Source organism: Nasonia vitripennis, unplaced genomic scaffold, assembly GCF_009193385.2.
Source record: "Nasonia vitripennis strain AsymCx unplaced genomic scaffold, Nvit_psr_1.1 unplaced0001, whole genome shotgun sequence".
In the NCBI taxonomy this organism is placed as follows: Eukaryota; Metazoa; Arthropoda; class Insecta; order Hymenoptera; family Pteromalidae; genus Nasonia; species Nasonia vitripennis.
This window is the reverse complement of record NW_022279780.1, coordinates 285,157-309,907: the sequence shown is the minus strand read 5'-3', so window position 1 is coordinate 309,907 and position 24,751 is coordinate 285,157. Positions and strand designations below refer to the sequence as shown.

Sequence of the window (24,751 nt, the reverse complement as noted above, 5' to 3'; positions counted from 1 at the left end):
TTGAGACTTTGGATATTTTAATTAGTTCCGTAATGGTCATGTCTGCTTTCCTGGGTGAAAGCCGTGAATCAGTTACTGATTCTTTTGCGAGGGTTTCTGATTTTTCTATTTGTTTCGGATTCACGAAGCATGGGTGTACGACTCCTTGGGTCGCAAAGAGCACAGCACCTGTTAGGATCTCCGTATCTACTTCATATTGCATCACGTTGTCTTCAGTAAGTTAAGGGCTTTTGCGATTTCATACTGTTTTTGTAGGTTTGCTTGATTAGCTATCAGCTTGTCCATGGCATTGTCTAATTCATCGGCTTTTTCATGTAATATGCCGAATTCTGTATGTAATAACAATAACTTTTTCATAATACGTGCATCGAAAACGCGCTTTTTGCCTACGAAAAAGTGGAGCGAAAGTTGAGTCTTTCAAGCCTGGGCGAAAGACCTTTTTAGTGTTTTTGTGTGTATATGTATATATAAAAACACCAAAACAGACATTTGTACGTATATCTTAAGGTGAAAGTGTTTATTCCCTAGGAGCGGAAGTACTTTCGCCTCGAACGCGGAAGTAGACACCACTTTTGCCTCTACAATTTCCAAAATTTATAAATTCTCAAAAGTTTCAAAATTATCAGAACTGAAAATTTTTAAAATTCTGCTTTTTTAGACAGGCTAGAGAGAGCGCTATTGATACCCTGATTATAAAAAGCACGGTACACAACAAGGGGCGAATTGGCTTTTTTAGTATCAGATGATAATTGAGCACTCGTGTCCGTCTCGGGCGCCTGCGGCTCCCTTGACTCCCACTCGTGCTCAATCATCATCCTCGCTTAAAAAAGCCAACTTTCGCCCCTAGTTGTGTAATGTACTATTATTGTTTCACTTTTACAGCAGTGTTTATAATATTGAATTCATTCAACAACTTTTCACTATATATATTATTTAAGTCATATTGTGTGTATGTCTGTGTTTTAGTGTTTGTAGGTTGTGTGCGTGTGTTTTTGTAACTATGATTGTGTGTGTGACTGTTAGTGTACGTGCGTGTGTGTGTTAGTGCTCAGCTGCTATGTCTCTGTGTGTCAGTACATCTTTTCTGTTTTCTCTTTCTTGTTAATCTTTTTACTCCTCCTCTTCCTCTTCTGACTCTCTCCACCTCCACTTCCTATACCTATCCTCTTCTCCCGGATCTCTCTCTCTCTCTCTCTCTCTCTCTCTCTCTCTCTCTCTCTCTCTCTCTCTCGGTTAGTACAGTTGACAGCTCTGCTGATACATCATTTTTTCTGTACTGTTTTTCTGCTGCTTCTTGCCTTCAGGCCCTCTTCTGTTGTAGATAGTTGCACGCTTCAGTTTGCAACTTTCACGTCGATACATAAATCGCCGAAGGCTGCAATTTTTCTCTTTTATTATTTCCACTGCAAACTTTCTACACGGCTCCTAACCTCCAAAACTGCTTGGCTTGGCTCGGCTTGATTACTCATTTGCACGGCGTCTCTTTCTCACTGCAATCAACATCGTGGCGACATCTGCTGCCTCGCGGGAGAATCTTCACGGCGTCTTCACACCTTTCGAGGTCGGTACGTTCACACTCTCTTCACTAACGCTCTTCACTAGCCGTAAGAGTTACAACATCTACTCTCACTCCGTCGATAACTTATCATCCTCCTACAAATATCTACTTTACCGACTACTAGTAAGTTATCGACGAAAAATGAGTTCAAACGGCGAGAAGAGTGTGGAAGTGCCTTTTCAGTCATGCAGCAGCTGTACACAACCTATACAGCACAAAGACCCCAAAAGGTGTGAGTTTTGTGGTCTGTACTACCACGCCAGGTGCCAGAACACAGACAACGTGAAGGCCATCGTGGTGAATGACAGGCAGACCATCGCTCGGCCGGTGTGACAACTCCAACGCCGTCCGTTCAGGCTGCCTTGAGGGATATTCGCAGTGCCCTTGACGACATTCGCAATGCTCAAACGGAGGCCCTCAAGACACAGAACATCGTGTCGGAGAGGATCTCCTAAATTGAGCAGCGTCTGGGCCCAATTGAGAGGCGACTCAAGGCCCTCAATGAGCTGCCTGCACTCAAGACCCGCATACAAAATGCTGAGTCCACCATCACCGAGTTACAGGCACAAATTCAAGATCTCTCATCGAGGAGCCCGACAATGCAGCAGGACAGCAGAAGCACTGTACCCAGCGCTGCGGAGATTTGCAGCCTGCGCAGTGAACTGGCAGAGGTCAGGAGGCGACAGGAGCAGACCTCTAACAGTGTGGTTGTTGTCACGGGCCTGTACTACACCCGTGAAACCTCGCTGCATCTCCTCGCTTTCTCAGTCGTGAGCGCGCTTGACCCCATGGTCCTCAGAAGGGACATAGCATCAGTCAGGAACATGGGGAGGCTTGATGCAACCAACAGCTCCGCCAGGGGTGACGGCAGACTGCCACCATTAGCCGTCACCTTATCTTCAAGTGCGCTTGCACGCTCGATCGTCATCGCCAAAGCCCGGAAACGCAAGCTGCACACCAGCGAATTGGACGCCACCTTGCTAGAGGAAGCTAAAGCTCTGAGCCCTGACCATCAAGGGCTCGTAAACATCAACGAGCTGCTCCACTCTGACGTCCACAAGCTGCGTTCGAGGGCCAGGCTGGAGGCCAAGAAGAGGCAGGGTTACCGAACGTTCATCAGAGATGGGAGACTCTACATCCGCTGCAACGACGACAGCGAGCGCGCTACCATCATCAACACCGATGCTGAGCTGGAGGCTTTTTTAACCCCGTTTCTGCCTGCTGCCGATATCGTTCAACACTGAGGCTACAACACAAACACATCATTCCACCACATCCACCATCAAGCTCATCTGCCATGTCTTCATCCGGTTCTAAGGTATCTCTGTCCGAAGGTCTACGAGTCTGTCATTTTTATGCGAACTCGCTTACGGGTCACATTGAGATGATCAGGCTTTTCTTATCCACTCGCTCTTCATTCCACGTAATAGCTGTTACCGAGACCTGGTTGAGCGACAAGGTAGCGTCCATCCCTTCACTGGATGACTACCTACTGTACAGACGGCACAGAAACAGAAACGGAGGAGGTGTGGCCCTCTACATACATAAATCACTGACAGCTAGCGTTATTTCATCATCTGATGGTGAATGGTCTGGCAAGCCAGGTAAGCCTGAATATCTCTTCTGCGAGGTATCGGCAAAGGGAATCTCTCCGATCTTCGTGGGGGTTGTGTATCGTCCTCCTCATGCTCCATTCTTCCAAGGCTCTAACTTTATAGACCAGCTAACATGCACAACTACTCCACGAAGGTCATCATGGGTGACTTTAATGCCGATCAGCTTTCTTCATCTGAAGACGCCAATTTCATCAGGGCCTTCATTGATGAGAACTCCCTCACTTCTGTGCCATATGGTGCAACCCATCACAGATAGAACTCTGACACCTGGCTTGACCTATGCTTAATTGATGAGCAGGATCGCCTGCTGTCATACTGGAAGACGGACACTCCTTTCATCAACGGACATGACCTTATCATGGCCACACTCGACGTACAGATTCCACGCCACGTACCTGCTACATACTCTTACAGAAACTACAAAGGAATCTGTGCTGAGAAGCTAAGAGATCATACGTACTGGCATACTTTGACTTCCGCGTGACACTTCGGCCTGTTAGGGGGGAGGTGATACCTCTGGATATTCCGACATTCGCGACGGAGACGCTGAGGAACTCGTTTCATATCAGCGCCTCATACCTATGGAACAACCTACCATCTCACATTCGTAACACTACATCTGTCTCAGGTTTCAAGAGACTAGCTAAAGAGCACTTTCTTGAGCTTGAAAACACAAACACTTGAATCGCTTGTACACATTCACTCAAACGCACACACACACACGCTTGTACACATTCACGCAAACGCACACACTCACACACTCTTGCTTGACCCATCTTCACATTATCATACTATCACAATACACATTTTTGCTGTACTACTATTGCTGCTGTATACAATTTATCGTACAACATATTGTACGTCAAATAAATCTAATAAATCTAAATCTAAATCTCTCTCTCCCTCTCTCTCTCACACGCATACACACACACGGCTCCACTGCTACCTTTCTCCTCGTTTCGCGAGAAGTGACATATATTTTTATCATATGTACCTGTCTATACCATTAAATAGTTTTTTATTTATAAAATACATCAAGTTTTGTGAAATAAATGCAAAAAAAAATCCGGACGGCCGTACATTTTTTAAGTTCATTCACTGCTAAAAACTATTTGAAATTTGATTTTTTTTTCGGTAACTTGAATTATTTAATTTAAACATTTCGACCGTAATATAGATTTAATTTTTTTCATTTTACGAGTTTTGGAGATTTTTTACAAAATTGAGCTTATATAAAATTTTAATATAGTGTAGATATAAGTTTTGGATGGTTCATTGTCCAAAAGTTTGCAGACCCCTCTGTTTTTTTATTATAAAATACGAACGCTGCCGTCAATTTTTTTCACAGAATATATATATATATATATATATATATATATACTAAGGGGTTCCCCCCGCTTGCTCCGCTTGCCCATCCCCAATACAATTAATTTGACATTTATCTAAATAACAAAATAGGTAATGATGATTTATACATCTATTTTTTCCACACCACCATGAGGTAAATAAAAAGGCGCGTTTTTTCTCTGTATACAATAGTGTTATGTTCTATTTAACTTGATTTAAAATTTAAAATTTAGATTAATTATCTTGTAGAACTTTGAATATGCTTGAATTATGCATTCTATTCGTAAATATTTAATACTTTCATCACTTTTATTCAAAATTATATGAGTACATCAAAATTTCAAAAGAACTCTGTATCGCGACACAGTGTACTAAAAATTGCAAAATACTTGTACGATAATTTCCGTTCGTGTAGAACTGCTTATATTTAATAAAAGAATATATAACCTAAAAAAATAGGAAAACACATAAGACTGAATAATGTAATAATCAAAATGTTTACCAAAATCTCTAAAACTGTAAGAAAAAAAATATACTTGCTGATTTTGGATCTCTGAACTTTAAACTGATCAAATATAAACTTTAGATCCTTATTTTATAAACCACTAACACTTAATCGGCATTTTAGAAACTTGAAGGGGTCCTGAACACCTTATAGATAATCAAACCAATGCTGTAACTTTTTCTGTTTTTCTTATGGGGTATGTAACGCGTTATCAAATATAAGTAGTTCTACATGAACGGAAATTATCGTAGAAGTATTTTGCAATTTTTTTCATTAAGAATGATTGCGATTTGGCTTGTTGAGCAACTTCTGGCCATAAGAAGTCGATTTTGGTACACTGTGCGCCGTCGCGCGATCATGCGAAAGATTGAGATGCTAGGATGCAGTGAGATGGGATATCAGGTAGTCAATTAAGAAGACACAGGATATAGGGGAAACGAAGTACTCTTTATTCCCTCTAGCGATCATTTCTTCTACATCTTCTTCTTTCCCCTAGTTCTTCTCGCGGTCCCGTTGGATCTCTGCCAAGATCTTCTTATGTGCAGCTTGCTCCGAGCATTGATGCGGCCGCTTCACGCCCAGGTGACCGCAGATGTTGCATCTCGGCTCTTCCTCCCTCCTCTTTCGGAGATACTTGGCGCGCTACTGCTCCTTTATCCGCGCGCATTCTTCCTCGTAGTGAGCCCGTGTCAATGTGATATATTATGATGATGTCAATGTAATATATTTTGATTATGTCAATGTAATATATTATGATGATGTCAATGTAATTTATTATGATGATGTCAATCGCCCGATGCGGAACCTTGCTCACGTGTTTCGAGATTATAACGTCGTCGGCTTTGGCTGTTTAGACCGATTGGCTTTAGTCGAGCCCTTAGATGGGCCAGGCTTACGCTTTCCATCTTGCTGATTCGCCGTCGGCGCGCTTGCCGTTACAATTTTCCGAGGTCGCCTGCGCAGGCGGCTCTCTCTCTCTCTCTCACTTTCTTTCTCATCTTGTTCCATTATCAGAAACTCACCATGCTTTCAACAGTGACCGACTCCAATGTTATACATGGCTAGATCTTTACATTGTACACTCTTGAATGCGGCGACTACCTACGCAAAATCAAACGCTCTATTCACGTACGGACATGACTGCATTGATCTCACAATTTCGTTCGAGCGTCATCACATACTGGAGTACGGATTTCTTACATTAGTTAAAACCTATGGAGAATTGCTAACAACAATAGCTTTTTTGAGGAAGTTAAGAGGGACCTTAACACATTAACGATCATTACTGAGCTTAATAAAATGGTTTCCTCTCTTAACGCGTCACTAATAAATTATCTCGATAGGTTTGCGCTACTCCCCTCAGTAAAAGTAACCTCTTGACGGAAACCTTGGATTACACCAGCCATCCGTGCAGCTATCAAGGACCGCGATTAGACCAATCAAAGAACTCGTGACAGACGCTTCGGCAATGATGGCTGAGTACCGTACACGCAGGGCGGTAGTGTTACAGGATCTGTGAGCTGTGAAAAATAATTACTATGCGAATAAAATCGAAAGAGCGCGGAGAAATTTGGGGCTTTAGGGTGCTCTCCGTAGACTAGGTGTAGTCTTCGCGCAAACAACCTCACCTTTTTCTTACTTCTCATTAAACGCGATTAACACACATTTTGCATCAATTTCCCTTGTCACATGCATCAATTCACCTTGTCTTCGAAGTGCTATATAATGAATTTTTTATATGTTAATAATTTTAGATAGTTTAGTCCCCTTGATACACGATACAAAGAATCTTGCGATTTGAGTTTTGTTAGTGAGATAATTGCCGAGATTTCGTATTTCATATAATAATACAATTTTTTAAAAGCATGGTTTGATTTCAATAGTGTATGTGATCAAAGTACGAATAACTTTCTATATGAAGTGGCATACTATATGTTGCCAAAAGGCTTATTTGAAACAGCGATTCGAATTTTGTCATTGTTTCGGGTAGTTTTATAATAAGCAGGCCATGTTTAATTTAAAAAAAAAAAAATATATATATATATATATATATTCCGATCATATTTAAAAAAGATTTTATGAATTACAGAGCTGCCATATTTATACAAGAAATTGATTTTGTTCAAACGATTTATATTTTAAGAAATCATTCCTCAAAACGAATAGGCGAACTTCGAAATCATGGACAATGGCTTTTTAAAAAATACTTCGTATCTATAGAAGTAATTGTGGAAACTACGCTTGATATAATAGCCGATAGAATATTCCCGTATTCTGCGAAAAGTTATTATACATGGAATGAGCCAACATATTCAGTAAGATATTTGTGTTATAAAACCACACCGATTATCAATTATAATTTTATATTGCAAATTCATTTCAGGAAATACACTCACCAGTTTTATTTCCATTAACTATATCAAAAAATGATGGGTTTACAGCTGTTGTTTTAGCATATGATAGGATGGATTTATTATTACTTCTGATTCAGAAACTATCAAAAGCACCAAGTCTAACTAAAATTTTAATTGTTTGGAATAATGAATATAAACGACCGTTAAAATGTAAGTCAGTTAATTTTTTGGACTTTCAACTCCAATGACATTTTTTCTTTTTATTACAGTATCAAAGATACCTAAATCGTACAAAGAAATCAAAATTTTAGAAACTGAAAAAAATGTATTATCAAATCGATTCTATCCATTTAATGAGATCGAAACAGAAGCAGTTTTATCTATTGATGACGATATAATAATGTTAACAGAAGATGAAATAGAATTCGCATTCGAGGTTAGTACTTTACAGTCATATTGTACAGTATCATTGGATCATAATTATGTTATATTCATGGTATACTACAATTATTATAAATAGTTCTTTTATCTAAGTCTCTGGCAAAGTGGGTAAATTTTCCAGATTATTTTTATTCAAATATAATAGTTTTCTTTAAAAAATCATTTAGAAAAGAAAATATATGCATAAAAATGTTTACAAAATAGTTAGGTATAAAGTTACAGTATTGCAATATTTTAAAATTTCAGATTCTGGTTTGAAGGTAATATTCTTAAAAAAACTTAAAGTGGCATAACTTTTCTAAAAAAAAAAAACATTCAAATTTTTTATTAAAAAGTTTTTTATAATCATGGGAATAAACTGAATTTTTTCTACTACCTACAGTTCACTGACCGTAAATTCTTAAAAGTGAACGGATTGACCCAAGATCCAAAATTTGAACTTAATTGTTTTTATACTTTACTAGCAAAAAACGCTCGCTTCGCTCGCGATTAACATATTTTGTTGTGGAGCATGTTACAAAAGAGTAAACATTTATAAATTATATTTGTTTATATAAATATGTTCTATAAGAATAATAAAGATTATATAAAAATTATTATTTAATTTATATAGTAAAAAATTGAACTACTTCTTTGTTAGTTTTGTTAACCTACATATAATTTTGTTTGATCAATATTTATACTTATAATTGAAAATATTATATATACAGGGTGACCCAATTTAAACGGGCACCGATCATAACTCGTCAGGGACAGCCACAATCGAAAAAATGGTAGAGACCAAAGTTGTAGGATATCGAAGGGGCAACCCGATGGTGACCTTGGATTTGACCTTGAACGCGTTTTTCAAGGTCATTTGAAGGTCAACTTTGGATTTTTAAATAGGAACCCCATTCTTTTATTGCGGGAATGGAAAGAGCGGTAAATTTTACGTTCAGAATGGTATGTTCGGTTGCGGCACTGAAGGTCATCGCAAGGTCATGCAGCCAGAATGAAACCCCGCCTACGTAATTCCTCTAGCAACGCCAAATTAAAAAAATAATATTTTTGGCGGAAGGCCGAGTGTGAGACTCTTTCGACAATTTTCGGAGGCTATTTTTATTTTTGCAAATCGAAAGTTCGGGCGGCAGGTACGGCGCGGGGCCGGGGCGCCTGCTTGAAAATCATTCGTGAGTTAAGCGTCGTAGGGGAAGGTTCGACGGAGTCGCGGTGGCAAGACTGAGCGCGGGACTTATTTTAAAAGGCTTATTTCGGGAGCCATTTTTATTTTTCGCACATCAGGAGTTCGGGTAGGTAGGTGGTGACCACCTAGAGGAGTCATTCGCAAGTTAACCGTCGGAAGGGATCATTCGGGGAATAGCGAGACTTATGTTTGGACGCTAGCGAGGGCTCATTTGCGTCTTGGCCGCTGGACAGAGAACATCTAAGAAGGGATTTCATCTCGGATACAAAGTAAAAGTAAAGTTTGAAAAAAAATAATTTGACCTTGAAATGACCTTGTAGGACTGGCTCAAATTCGAGGTCACAATTCTCCCCCCCCCCCCCCCCTATACAACAACTTTGGTCTCTACCACTTTTTTTTAATTTGGCGTTGCTAGAGGAATTACATAGGCGGGGTTTCATTCTGGCTGCAGGACATTGAGATGACCTTCAGTGCCGCAACCGAACATACCATTCTGAACGTAAAATTTACCGCTCTTTCCATTCCCGCAATAAAAGAATAGGGTTCCTATTTAAAAATCCAAAGGTGACCTTCAAATGACCTTGAAAAACGCGTTCAAGGTCAAATCCAAGGTCACCATCGGGTTGCCCCTTCGATATCCTACAACTTTGGTCTCTACCATTTTTTCGATTGTGGCTGTCCCTGACGAGTTATGAGCGGTGCCCGTTTAATTGGGTCACCCTGTATAAAAGATAATTAAGGTGTCAGTAATAATAATAATAATAATTAAATTATGACAGTATATGTGATTATGACATATAAAGAAATAAAAATATATGAACATCAGTTGAGGCAATTAAACTAAAAATATGTGTTTTGATCAAAAAATATTCTTATTTAAAAAGAAAATATCAAAAATAATCTCTAATCATTATCAAATAAGATATAATTTACACACACACACACACACACATATATTTTTTTATCCCCACAGGTACTATCGTTGAACAATACTTCCGTGGGGCCCGTTAGCTAGCCTTTTTTTTGGCTTCTCCTTTGAAGTTTGACATTTTCATACACCCCCCATCCACCAAGGTGATTAGGGGTTCAGGATCAAACTCGTCTTCTTCATTCTACATCGTCCTGCCGTCTTCTTCCTTCTGCATCATCCAGCCGTCTGCTTCCTGCCGCATTGTCCGGTCATCTACTTCGAGCAGCATCGACCGGCCATCCTCTGGACAGACTCAATCCCGGCACCTTCGTTCCTCTGCATCGGGTGAGGGAGTCTGGACTCAACTCAGGTACCTATGTTCCTCAGCATCGGTCTGACGAGCACTTAGAGGTACTTAATCCTAGCTCCTACGTTCTTCTGCATCAGGCAACGGAGTGAGAGCTCAACCCTGTGACCTACGTTCCTCTGCATCAGTTCGAGGAGCGTTTTTTATATTACCTAGTGGCCTTCGTCTAGCAACAGTTTTACTCAGCTGTTTCGCCTTGTCCTTCCTTTCTATTCTCTTTGTCATTTCTAACCTTCTTGATAATGGTCCTTACGTAGTTGTTTACTGCGCACCAGCCACCTTTCGACGCTAGCATAACTGTCAATATTAACTCAGGGGTTATCCTAGTCTAACGGTAACGCTCGAGTTCTTCTCGTTCCATTTCGTGTCGTGAACAGTTGCAGTAGACATGCTCCGCATCTTCCTTTGCTTCCAAACATACTGGGCAATTTGGATTATCCTCTATCTTGAAGCAATGTAGGTAGGCTTTAAAGCACCCATGTCTGCTCAAAAACTGCAAAAGATAGTAAATTAACTTTCTCGTGTCGTCTATTGGTCCAGCCAACAATACGTGGTATGAGGCGGTACGTTTTTGCCACTCGGCTAGGGTTTGTTCCTTTGCGAATTTCCAAACTTTCTTTTATGTATTGTCACCACGCCAGTTTTCTTCGTATATATTTGTTGTAATATTTGAATTTATACAGTCGTAATACATATAAAAGGTACTCGTTGTGCCATCTACTGGTTGACGACGATTTCGTGCAACGAGACAAGCTTCAGCAAACGCGAGCATAGTGTGCATGTCTCGCGTATATACGCTAAGCGCATACTATACTGTATACTCGGTTCCGTGGAGTCAGACTATGCGATACTGTATATACTCTCTCTCTCTCTCTCTCTCTCTCTCTCTCTCTCTCTCTCTCTCTCTCTCTCTCTCTCTCTCTCTCTCTCTCTTGCATTTTAGACTCCGAGCTGGACGGATGTACTGCCGACTCGTGGCTTATGCCACTTACTTTTAACAATATATTTACAATTATTATTAACCTCACAGTATCTTTATTTATCCACCACTTCAACATGGTAGTAGTCCGTGGTTAGTATGTTTGAATTTATTCCTATACCAACCTTCGGGGAGGTATAGAAATATTTATAAAAAGTGAAGTTAGAAGAAAAGCCACGTGAAAAAGAAGTTAACGGTTATTGTTAATAAAGTGAAGATTAACCGATCAGAAAGGGTTAAAGTAAAAAAAATATACGCTCAGTGACGAAGATAAAGTCCTCAGCTACTGAAGAAAAGCAGATTTTCGAGAAATAATTAAAATTTAAGTGTGATGAAAGCAGATTAAATTCGGCAAGTAAAACACGTGGTGAAGTGCTTTTACAGAGCACGTGTCAAATGTAGTGGTTAAGTACATGTGCTCGTGGTATAAGGAAAAAGTGGACCCAGAGCAAGATTTAGAAGATAAAGAAGCTGTTTTGAAGAAAAAATATAAGAAATCCATTTAGAAGAATATTTTTGAGAAGACTTAAGAAAATAATTGTGTTAAAAAATCAAATATACAAAATATAAGAGTTAAGGGGGCACAACACCTTTGAAATTACAATCAAAATTTTCCATTAAAAATTTATAAATTCTTATATAAATTGTGACGAGACACGAGTCTCGGACATGTAAATATACATGAGGACGGCCAACCGCAAGGCGAGTCCGCACGAGCGCGAAGCGCGACAGCCGACGAACAGCTTAGCAACGACGTGCCAGGCGGCGCGAGCGGCGTACACGCCCAAACGTATCCGCACCGCGCGCCTTTATAAGGCGGACAGCGCAACACGGTAGAGAGTACTACTCGAGCTCCACTCCAGGTAGCATCGTGCGCACACGTTACTACAGGGAACAGCGAGAGATAGATCTGCGCCGACAAAGTCATCTCGTAAGCACACGTGACGACTTGGTAGACGAACCGAAACCCGTATCTCCGAACCCCGAAACTCCGAATTGCCATCGTGAGCACACGAGGCAACCCGGAACACCCGAGCGACATCGAGCCTCGTCTACGTGAGCACACGTGACGATACTCGGTGCCACCGTAAAAATCCTAACCAACAAAGCCAGCCTTACGCCGACATCTCACGACTCGCTTTACCTCTGTGCGCACACAGGATAAAGAGAGGAACGAGACGAGCGACGAAAATTTGTGGAGCCGTGCGCACACGACTTCATAAATCCGAGGGATAACCTCAAAATCCCGTTACACTATCCTGGCCGCTACTGTGCGCACACAGGGCGGTCGAGATTGTTGTTACGCAAGTCACCCGGATCGGTGTAGCCGTGCGCACACGACTCCACCGTACCGAATGAAATCCTAACCTTCAAACCCATCCCAGATCCGTCATACCGTCACCGTACCGAAACACCGTAGCCGTAACCACCGACGCATTGTTGTAGCGAAGTCGCGTAGATATTTTCGTAAATTGTTAACAGCGCTGGTTTAAACAATTCCATTTGTAAAGGCGAAATATTCTTAACCAAGCGCATAATTGATTTCTGTTTCAGAGGGGATTTAACAACTGATTCCCAATTACTATTATCTACTTAAAGGAATATATTTTGTTAACATTAAAAACACAAGAACAGACTCTTTTATTGCCCCTTTCCCCAATCCAGATCCTAGAACCGACTGACTGTCCAAATCCTGGGGAAAGTTGAACCGTTACATGGCGCTCGGACAAGGACCTGATTAAGAATATTTCGCCTAAAAAAATTTTTTTTTTCGATATATTGTACACGAGAATTCGCATCGAAGTAAAGCCAGAAATTTTTTTTCACGATGAGCGTCAGCTGGATTTACCGTCTCAACAAGGAGCAGCTTATCGCCGAGCTGCAGGGGAGAAACCTCAACCATATGGGTACCGTGGTAGAGCTTCGCCAGCGACTAGTTCGATATGCCCGAAAGAACCCGCAAGATTTCATCGGGATAACAGAAGATCCAAATGGGTATGACGAAGAAGCTGACCTAAAGCAAGACCTAGAGCTCGAACGCTATGAATTGATCCAACGAACACTTGAAGAAACCCGCAACGCCGGACGCTCATCCACCCCGACCGGAGATCCACCAGAAATATCACCTGGAGAAAATAAAGTTCTCGACCAAATACGCAAGTGGAACTGTCATTTTGAGGGAAAAGACGTCTACTCTTTCCTAGAACGTGTCCGGGAACTACAGGCATCATACAGATTCACCAGTGAACAGCTGCTGCAAGGTGCACCGAAGCTGCTGCGTGGGGAAGCCCTGCAATGGCGACGCAACTACGAAGCGCCTGTCGAACCTGGGAGGAGCTCGAAAGCAGGCTGAGAAATTTTTATTTATCGAGCGGTGAGCGGCGGAATCTAACCAGACAGGTCGCCGAACGAATTCAGAAACCGAACGAGAATATAAGGGCTTACTGCAACGCATTGACCACCCTGATGAGAAGAAGGGGAGGATATACGGTGATAGAGCAACTCGATAATATATATTACAATATGAAACCCGAGTTACAATTACGGGTGCGTCGGGAGGAGATAACCGACGTACCTCAGCTCATACAACACATAGAAGAATACGAAGATATCGTCGCCAAACTCCACGAGCAAGAACGAAAAACCGCCATCAATAGCGCCTCCACGAGTAAAAACACCACGAGTAAAAGCACCACCGATTATTACAACCGAGCCGAATGCTGTTGGCGTTGCAAACAACGCGGCCATTCCCGCGCCGACTGCAAGAATATAGCTCGGAAGTTCTGCTCCGTATGTGGAAAGGACGGCGTTCTCACAAGAGATTGCCACGGGTTCCCGGATCGTTCGGGAAACGCACCAAGGGGCGGCTCAGCAATAGAGGGAGACCGCCCCAAGACTGCCGATACCTCGTAAACGTACAAATCAATCATGAAACGTGTAACGAGGTAGATTTTACGTTAATTAATTAATACTGAATCACGTCCGACCGTATTTATACGAAGGAAAAAGGGGCGCCAGGTCGGACTACTTTACCTTCTCAACTGCTTTGCCGCGGCTACTAGAGCACTCTTGTACTCTGAGGAGATTCGGTCGTGGGAAAAATAAGGAAAAATAAGTACAAATCCCTCGTTTTGATAACACTTTACGATTTTTAATGAAATAACTCCGGCGGTAATCTCGACTGTCAATATTATTCGGGAACGTAACTCAATGGCAATAATTAAGCACTACTCGCTAAGCTTGCTTTTCTCATAACACTCTCTCAATTCCGGTAATGTTAATCTCGGCTGATCAGCTAACTACCACGAGCAGAAACTCCGACTCTCACGACTTCCGACTTTATTTCTTAAGTAGACAAAATATTACAAAGATTGTGGTAATTTAGCACAAAGTACTACCTTCCGGCTTGCAGACTGAACCACACTTTCTTTCGTCCTTCTCTCTCGTACTCACAACGCAAAAACTAAACTTAAATCACGACCTTTCAAATTACTACGAAAATCCCGGAGTACTGCTTTTTGGGCTGAGTCCGCAATCCAAGTCAATAGGCCAACCGTAGGGATGTTCTCTCGACTGCGACGAAAACTCAAGTGGGCGAATTCTCTGGCCGAGGCGCGACGGTACACCTCCCTAGAGTACTCACACAAGCGCAATACATAGTTATCGGTCTAGTGCCGTTACATTTGGCGATTTACATATGTTTTCTCGTGCGATCGTTGGGTTTTCACACTGTAACATACCACCTCTCATGTCATACATTACAAATAAATAATTCTTTACGTTACATAGGTGAATATTCTTTTTACACACACTCAACGCCTCACACATACAAGTAGCAGTATAGTATCTGCTGCCGCGGCCTGGCGCGAGGTTTTCCCCCTCCCGGCGGCGGGCTTATCTTCTGACTCGAGCGGCTTAGGTGTGAGCATGCGTGAGCTCCAGCGTGTGCGTGTAGTCGCGCGGCTGGTGGGAGCGCTCTACAGTAAGCGGCTAACTCGGCTGTTAGTCGGCTATTCTCTCTCTCCTTCTCCCGGCTGCTATTGCACGGCTATGTGGCCGATTCCGACCTTCCTCTACCTAGAATGCATACCAGATCTATGAGAGTTAACTCACGGTGATGCAGTTCTGATAGGGTGACGTAGAAAAGAGAGAGAGAGAACTTCTTAATACTAGACGGTCACCCCGTCGCATTCCCCCTCCCAAAACTAAACATACTCTGAATGTTTCAGTTTTTCTTTACCTAAGAAGGAAGAAAAATGTTACTCTCTCTCTCTCTTCTTCTCACAACTACTATCTCGAGACTGCAGGGCTGTAGAGAATTGCATGATTAGTTTATACAATGAATAATAAAAAAAAAAGGTCAACAAAATTTTGGGCTGATAAACCCGGTCTAGATGAGGAAACTCACTTTACTGGCTGTAACTGGCTGTAAGTTTGGCTGTGAGGGCGAACTCAGTCCTTCCTGGACCTACTCCTGGATCGTCTGGATTTCGGCTGGCAGAAAGTTCGCCTCAAGATCGAATCCCTGATGTCCTGGGGCAGATCTCGGACCTCATCAATGAGGCGTAACGTCTCGGCTACAGCCTCAGCTACTCCACAGGTGGGAGACTCCTCTCTAGGCGGTGATCCACTCCTGGACGAGGTAGAAGAGCTGGAGGTGGTAGTGGGTTCGGTTGTCGCATAAGGATCCACCCTCCGACTTCGCGGAGGCCCAGCCGAGTAGCTTTTGGGTCTACGAGGCGGTGAGGACTTGGGAGACTCCTTGGTGAGCGGGGTGGCCCAGGTGATGGATCTCTCTCGGCTGTGACGGGAGATGGACGCCGTGCGGGAGGTGGCTGTCGTTCCTTCGGGTGACAGAGGTGTTGTGGGGCGAGGTGCCTCCTCTCGACTCGTTCCGGGCCTAGGGCTTGACGTCCTGGTCGTTACACCCTTGTGAGAGCCTACCGTCGCCAAATACTCAGCGTGGCGGTCCCGACAGCGCGGGCACGAGTTGAGGTCCTCTCCAAATCTACCACAATTTAGGCAGATTTTGCCGTGTCTCGGTTCTGGGCAGTTGAAGACTGTGTGGCCTCTCCCCCAACAGTTGAAACAACTGTATGGGGGTGGATCCAGTTCAGAGTCCGTGGGAATGGGCTTCAGCCCGCTGTACTGGAGGCCTGACAACTTCACCTTCAACTGGAGTCCTCTCTTCCTCTCCAATACCGGCTCTTCGGGAGTAGAGCATACGGGGTCCTTTTTTGGGGTCGTGGTGCCCTTGCGACCATCGCGCGTGGTGAAGGGCCGTTGGGGTAGGCCTCTCGTGTCGAGAGTACGCTCTTCGACCTGGGTAGGGAGGTCTACACCCGTTTCCTTCTCCACGACGCGGCGCAACTCCTCCACGGCCTCTCTGCTCTCCCGTTCCTCGGCGCTCTCCAGGCGAAGCCACGGCGAGACTTTGGAGCTCGGGCTCCTCACTTCACCCACCTTGGTGTTGGTCTCGGCCGGTACTAGGGTGAAGGTGGCCACCTCCATCGGCTCGAATGTTCCCGCCTCGTCGTCCGATCCGGCTAACAGCTCTCTCTCTCTCTCTCTCTCTCTCTCTCTCTCTCTCTCTCTCTCTCTCTCTCTCTCTCTCTCCTCTTCCTCTTCCATCTCTCGGCGACGAATAGCGTCCTGGACCCTGAGCTCGCGGTGCATCGTCTCCTCGCTCTTCGGGCCGTTAGGGTCACGAATACGCTCGTGTCTCGTGGACCACTGCGGGGGCACAAAATCTGGCGGCACGGCAGTAAACGTCGGTGGCACGAACTCCTCCTCGGCAACATGTCGTGACTCCGTCAGGAGGCTTCTGGAGCGAGTTCGGCGTGGCATAACGGAGTTCCTTATCTGTAACTTATACTGTAATTAAATGCGAATTCCACATTCATTATAGGGACAACACAATTTTCTACTCCACCACCAATACAAACCACATATAATGTCTATACGCCAGGTACGTTCTTCCACGGGCTGCAGTTCACTACCGGCTCGTAGGATCGGGGTTAGGGCTGTTAGTTTTAGGATTTCGCGGCGGTAAGTATCTTTTCAGGTCCGATACGTGTGCTTTAGCGATTTTCCGACTGTTACCCTCCTCGGCTTCCAAGATATACACGGTAGGGGATTTCTGCTCTGCAATTCGAAAGGGTCCCTCAAATTTGGGTGCTAACTTGGCAGAGAAACTCTCAGCGGCTTTCGACTGATAGCGAGTTCTCCTCAAGACCATATTCCCGACTGCAAAATTGGCCAATCTACGCCTTCTATTATATGTCTCCCCCTGCTTATTTCTCGCATTATCTATAAACTTGGCGACGAGCTCTCGTAACGCATCCAGTCGTTTCATACGATCTTGCCACACGGTAGGATCTAATTGTAATTTTGGGCCTCGACCCTCGATTTCCGTACGTAGACTCTTGACTGGTGAGGGGTGTCTGCCAAAATTCAAAAAGGCTGGGGATGTTTTGAGCGTTGATTGTACGGCGGTATTCATGGCGTGACGAAGCTCGTGGACATGTTTATCCCAATCTCTGTGACTCTCGGCGAACATCGCTATCATTGTTTTGAGGGTGCGATTACTCCTCTCGACAGGATTGGCTTGAGGGTGGTATGGTGGTGTAGTAACGTGTGTCACACCGTATTCCTTTAACGTCTCGGCAACGTGCTTGTTCAAGAATTCCGTTCCGTTATCGGTCAACAAATACTCTGGCGTCTCCCAGCGAAATAACACTAGTTCTTCAAAAGCTCTGGTAACTGATTTTCCGTCTGCTTTACGCAATGGCTTGACTTCCACCCAGCGGGTAAACAGGTCTTGGAAAACTAGTAAGTATTTATTCTGGCCTTTACTTCTTGGGAATTCCATCATATCGGCGGCTACCACGGTCCAAGGCTTTTCTACGATTCTTTTGCCGATAAGGCCTTGTGGGCCTTGTTGCGACACTTTGTATCTTTGGCAGACTGGGCAGGCGGTGATAAAGGAGTGGACGTCGTGGTACATCCCCGGCCAAAAATATTCTCTCGCTATTCTATCGTAGGTCTTTTCGATCCCCATGTGTCCGGCGGTAACTTCCACGTGGGCAACAGTCATGACTTTCTCTCTCTGTTCGGCTGGTATGACTAATTTCCAGGCTTCGTCGCTATGGGTAATAGGGTCCAACAACGGATCTCTCTTAAATCGGTATAGCCGACCATCTTCTACTCTCCACTGGGGAAATTTATTAGGAAACTCTTCTACCTCTTTAAATCGTCGGAGATACCAAGGATCAGAGATCTCCGCCACGGCTGCTAATTCTGGCTCAAGCATTCTCGACAAGGCGTCTGGCACTCTATGGTTCGCGCCTCTACGGTGAATAATGTCGAAGTCCCATTGCTGAACTTCAAGTGCCCATCTAGCTAGCCTTCCACTGGGCTCCTTTAACGAGCGAAGCCAGCGTAGTGCACTGTGATCTGTGATCACTGTGAAATGGTATCCTTCGACATATGGCCGTAACTTCTTTATGGCCCATACTAAAGCTAGACACTCTTTCTCTGTAGTAGTGTAGTTCTTCTCGGCGGCTGTTAGGACTCGTCTGACATACACAATCGGGTGTTCCCCGTCGTCAAACTCCTGAGTTAACACAGCTCCTATGGCGACGTTGCTGGCGTCACATTGGATACAGAAAGGCTTGTTGAAATCGGGTCTGGCGAGTACTGGCGCTACGGTTAAGGCTTTCTTGAGTTTTTCGAACGCCTGTTGCTGCTCGTCTCGCCAAGTCCATTTTTGGTCTTTGCGTAGAAGTTTAACTAGTGGGATTTTAGTTTCCGAACTGTTTTCAATGAATCTGGCATACCAACCTATCATTCCCAATACTCTTCTTAATTCTCTGACATTACACGGTGCTGGACAATTCAATACCGGCGCGACTTTGTCGGGGTCAGTCCTAAGCCCGTCTTTATCTAGAACGAAACCTAAGTATTTGATCTGACTCACACAAAATTGGCATTTCTTGGGATTGATAGTTAGTCCGGCTGAAATCAGTTTCTGTAGTACATATCTAACTTTTATTTTATGCTCTTCAAAAGTGTCTGTGGCAATCACTATGTCATCTAAATAACCAAAAATTTGAGGAGCATCTTCGGGGCCGAATAAGGTGTCCACTAGACGTTGTAGAGTCATGGGGGTATTAATCAGGCCAAACGGCATCCTAGTGAATTGCCACAATCCATATCCTGGTACGGCAAAGGCGGTATATTTCTTACTACTTTCCTCCATCTTGACTTGGAAATAGGCTTGACGTAGGTCAATTTTACTCAGATATCTGGCACACCTCAGTCTGTCAAGAATTGCGTCCATTTGCGGTAACGGATACCCATCCTTTTTAGTAAATTTATTCACGTCTGTGAAGTCTACGCACAGTCTCTCTTCGTCCGTGCCTTGTTTCGGCACCATCACTACTTGGCTAACAAAATCACTGGCTGATCTCTCTATGATACCTAGTCACTCTAACTCTTTGGCTCCTTTCTGAATCGACTCTATCTTTTTGGGTGATCTCCGGCGGGATTTCTGTCTCACTGGCGTATCACACGTTAGACTGATGTGATGTTCGGTGAGATCAGTGAAACCTAATACATCCGGCGAGTATTCGGGCAGGGTTCCGTCGACTATCTCTTCTATCTGTCTTCTTTCGTCTTCATCTAATTCTGTTATTCCGGCACATTCGGCGAAAACTTTATCATTTTCAGACGGGTTTTGGCTATTAAATCTTCGCCATATTCCACCATTTGCTCTCCACCAACCCCTGTGATCCGTATCTATTTTAAAGATTTCACAGAAATCTCTACCGAATACCACGTCGTGCCCAATCTCTTTAACTGCGCGGGCTGTAATGGTTGCATCAATGCCGTCCAATTCAATATTGATCTGTAAATATCCCATTACGGGTGATAGTTCGCCCGTAATCGCCTGAATAGAAGTTTTAGCGGCTATCAGTCGGTTTTCAAATTTCTCGGCTACTCTGGGGCCTACTAAGGTGATTACGGCGCCAGGATCGAAAAGTGCCCGATAGGTTGTTCCGCTCAAGACTACTTGCATGTAGTTCCGATTATCGGTTATCACAGCTGCCGTAGGAGCTTGATGCTCTACTTCGTCTGAGATTTGGATGGGTGGGCTTACGTAGTCGACGTTGGGGTCTGGCGGTATTGGCTTCTTCTGTTCAGCAATTTCCTTAGTCTCTGGTAGTGATTGGTTTTCGGCTGCTATATCTGTCGACTGTAGTTGCTCGACAGCCAATTCAATCTTACTCAACTTTTCAAAATCTTCTTCTTCTTCTATCAACTCGATAATCTTCTCTCTTTTGACTTGAGTTGGCGTATCTTCCCAGGTTCCCGAAACCTCCACAAGGTCTGAGTCATCTGATAGATCCGACTGTTCCGATTCTAACTCGAAAGAGACTCTCTTCTCCGACTTCTCTACTTTTAACGGCTCAATTTCACACTCCTTTCCAACTACTGTCTTCTCGTTCTCTTCTCGACTGGCAACTCTCTGTCTGACTTTATTAATGCATTCTTGGGAGTAAAGGGTGCCCTGTTCTAGGGTTAGGCCTCTAGTCTTCGATGCGTTCAAGTTTGCAGAGGTTTGGCTTCTATTATTTTTCACTCTCTCATCCAATAACGACCCATCTGATTCACTACTTGAGTCCAGTGTCAGCGGCGTAGGTTTATTCCACTCGTTTTGAGTTTCGAATTGGCTGTAATGTACTTTGCTCTAGAGCTCGTTTCTCCACGGGCGGGATACACTGTCCTCTTCGTTGCTCGAGGAGTTTAGAACTGCTTCGCCGGCTGCTACTCTGTTCTCTTCCTCTACTTCGTCTCGGTTATTTGGCCAACGGGTTACGTTAGCATTTGGCCGTGACTTCTCTTTCTCTTCTCTCGTCTCTGTGCTGTTATCTGGCCAACGGGTTGCGTTAGCTTTTGGCAGCAATTTCTCTTTCTCTTCTTTCGTCTCTGTGCTGTTATTTGGCCAACGGGTTGCGTTAGCTTTTGGCAGCAATTTCTCTTTCTCTTCTTTCACCTCTGTACTTAGTGGTCCTCGGCCACTACCTCCCCCTCCCAAAACTTCAACTACCTCTGACAACGGAGTTACAGAGCTAGAAGTTTTCACCACAACGTTTGAGGCCGTTATTGTTGAGTTGCGGGTGGCATCGGCCCCAGGGATGCCCCCGCGTTGCCATTTCCCCACATCGTTCGAAAGGTAGCGCAGTTTCCACAATTTTGGAAGGTAGTGCCGAATTGGCCGCAAACTTGACACTGGATCTGGCTCCGGCTGCGATTTGGGCAAACTGGCGATTTATGGCCTTTCTGATGGCAGGCGTAACATTCTACCGTCGGGCAGGCTGATGCTCTGTGGCCCACTTGTTGACAGTGATAGCATGCTCCGACAAATGGTGTAGAACCTCTGTTATTGTACCGGCTTAGTGGTTGACTCTGGGTAGCATCACTGGCGTCAGCTCTGCCTTGCGACTGTTGGGTCTGCCTTTGCGATTGAACGTTAACTGGTCTCCACACTGGTGGGCCATTGTTAGTCTGCTTGGGCTCGCTAGTTGAGTTGTTATTCACTGGTTGATCTGTGATCGAGGCTGAAGTTACTACTGGCGGGTTCTGTTGTTGCTTCTGTTTCTTATTTTTATTGTTGTTGTTAATATTTTGTTTGTTTGAATTCGCGTCGGTAACTCCTGCTGCTTCCTCAACTTCTTTGGCGGCTGCTACTTTGGCTTTCGGTGTTGGCGTCCAAGCTGCGGCTGGGAATCGGCTTTTTTCAACAGTGGGTGGTGGTGTATACATCGCATCTCTTTCCATCTCCTCTTCTAGTGTTCGGCAGTACCTCTTAACATCTTCGTAGGATTCTATCTTTTTCCTTCTAATCGCTCTACGATACTCCGGCCGTAACCTCTCTGTCAATAATGTCAGCTGGTCTTTTAATCTCATCGGTCTCTTTAGATGGGCTGCTATATATTTGAAATTCATAATATACGTAGATATCTTCTCCCCTTTACCCTGCGTTCGTCTACGTAGTTCTTCTATTACGTCATTGTCGCTCACCTCGCTGATGAATTGTTCTTCGAATGCCTTCTTAAAGGTCTTCCAGGTTTTAAGTCCTTCTTTTTCTGTTCTGAACCACATGCTAGCCTTCTTTGATAGAGTATGGGGAATCATGGCCAAAATCTCTTCGCTTTTAAGATTTAGACTCTCCTTGCACTCTTGTATCTGAGATAAATATTCTTCTGGGTCGTCTCTAGTCTCACCAGCAAACTTGATGTTCCGCCCCTGTATAATTTGGAGTTGATACAAGTGATTGGCCAATCTCTCTTCCTGTTCTAATCTTCGGGACGATTTCTTCTTGCAGCTTTTTGTTTTCCGTTTTTCGTGGCGGTCAGAACTTGAGGAGCTATCGAAGTCGTTCTCTTGGCTGCTAAGGCTGTCACTGCTGTCGGAGCTACTACTCGAGCTGTCTCTTTTGGTCTGTCTCTTCTTGGACTTCTCTTTCTTCAGACTCTCTCGAAAAAGAGCACTGAGGTAAACCATGATTTTACATTTGAGAACCCCAGTTTTTGCGATCACGGCGGCTGTCAGCACGTGGCGAGTAAATTTTTCTCTGGCGGTTACACGAATAAAATTTAAATTTTTCCGGCAGTATCATACAACTCTCTGCTATTGGAATTATTTATACACTTGATTTTAGTTAGACACGGCTCACGATTAACTTTGAACGAAATTGGTGCCACGTTTCAAAATGTCGCGCACTGAACACTATCACTCGTGAATTATTTTCCACGACCGGGCCCCACGTTGGGCGTCACTGTATCGAGGTAGATTTATTCTGTATCGGCTATTCTCTCTCTCCTTCTCCCGGCTGCTATTGCACGGCTATGTGGCCGATTCCGACCTTCCTCTACCTAGAATGCATACCAGATCTATGAGAGTTAACTCACGGTGATGCAGTTCTGATAGGGTGACGTAGAAAAGAGAGAGAGAGAGAGAACTTCTTAATACTAGACGGTCACCTCGTCGCAAACGGTGCGGGCATTAGTCGACCCAGGAGCAGTGAGTTCGTTCGTGACACCAGAAACCGCCATGATAGGACGAAACAATGGTTGGCATCATGGGAAGCAAGAGACAATCGCCACGCTGGCCGACGGCTCAACCACCGAACTGACAGACTACGTGGAAGGTAAAGCGACGACCCTCGGCGCCACCTTCAGGAGCAAGTTTATTGTCATGGAAGCGCTACGTCATGAAATGCTATTGGGGATGGATGCGTTACGCAAACTGAACATCCGTGTAATCATAGCCGGAAAGGAATTACAACCCAACCGGTCCAATACCTCGGTACTCTCTATCAGCAGCGTCGGCATTCAGGAAATCTCGCAAGATCAACAGGCACGAGTGGACGAACTCATCCAATATGAGAAAGAACTCTTCGGAAATATCCAGGGCCCCACACCGCTCATCGAATACACCATAAAGGTAACCGAATCAAATCCAATCAAACAACGCTACTGGCCACGCAACCCCGCCATGCAACAGATAATCGACGAGGCGGTCGAGGAGTCACCATCGTCGCTGAGCGACGAAATAGGTTTGTAGTAGAGATAAGCGCTACTTTCGATGGATGTTTGAGTGAGAGGTCTAGCTAAAGAGTAAAGAGATCTAGCTCGCTCTTCATTCCCTCGCCGCTGCACGCGCGTAGATACGCCATTGTTATTAATTTTTAGGACCGAAAATATCTGTCACGCTTCTGATCCGCCTCTTTCTCTTCTTTTTGCGCTCTAATTTCTTGCTTGGTTTTTTGCTTACTCGCTTTTTTGATTTTGCCTTGCGACGCACGTTGCGTATCGGTGCACGGCTCTTCTTCGACTGCCGTTTGCGCTTGGCAACAGGACCTATATAGCCGTTGCCGCTCATCATCATTTGATCAAGCTTGTTTTCTGCTTTTCTTTTCAAATTTTTACCCGACTCTTTCAGTCGACCGCTGAGGGCTTCTTTGAAATTAGCACCGTTATTGGCGACGTCGTCGATTACATTCAGGCCCACGCGAACAGCTTCTTTGCCGACCGCTTTGGCACCGCGCGCGAGATAAGGTGCTATTCGACGAAAAATCGAGCCCAGAAAGCTTCCAATACCTGAACCTCGTTGGTAAGTCGCTCCGGTGTATACAGATTTTACACTGGCGCCGCCACCGACTTGGTCGTTGTAGTAATGAATATAATGACTCATTTTATGCCTACAGATTACGCTTAAAGTGAAGCGTAACCGTCAGTGTCCCGTACTCGAATGGTATTTTTTTACCGTGCTGATCTCTTATGTCGATATATTTTGGAAAGAGTGCTGCAGCAGTGGAATGTAATGGATCGGTGCAAACTGTTTAACCATATACGTGCCGAATTTGTACTTTGAGTTTTCAAAAGCAACTATGCGCAAAAGTGCTGCTTGCGTATCGCCGACCGT

At 44.2% G+C, this 24,751-nt stretch overlaps 1 protein-coding gene across 1 annotated transcript in view; it reads left to right on the top strand.

Annotated features, from left to right (window-relative positions):
- The first annotated feature begins 4,670 nt into the window (after positions 1-4,670).
- LOC100114642 (exostosin-2) overlaps positions 4,671-24,751 on the top strand; it is a 139,490-nt gene continuing 119,409 nt past the window's right edge. The window contains exons 1-4 of the mRNA XM_031933231.1: positions 4,671-4,675; positions 7,116-7,341; positions 7,410-7,590; positions 7,650-7,816. Coding sequence (XP_031789091.1) covers positions 4,671-4,675; positions 7,116-7,341; positions 7,410-7,590; positions 7,650-7,816 — 579 coding nt within the window. The remainder of the gene's footprint in view (positions 4,676-7,115; positions 7,342-7,409; positions 7,591-7,649; positions 7,817-24,751) is intronic.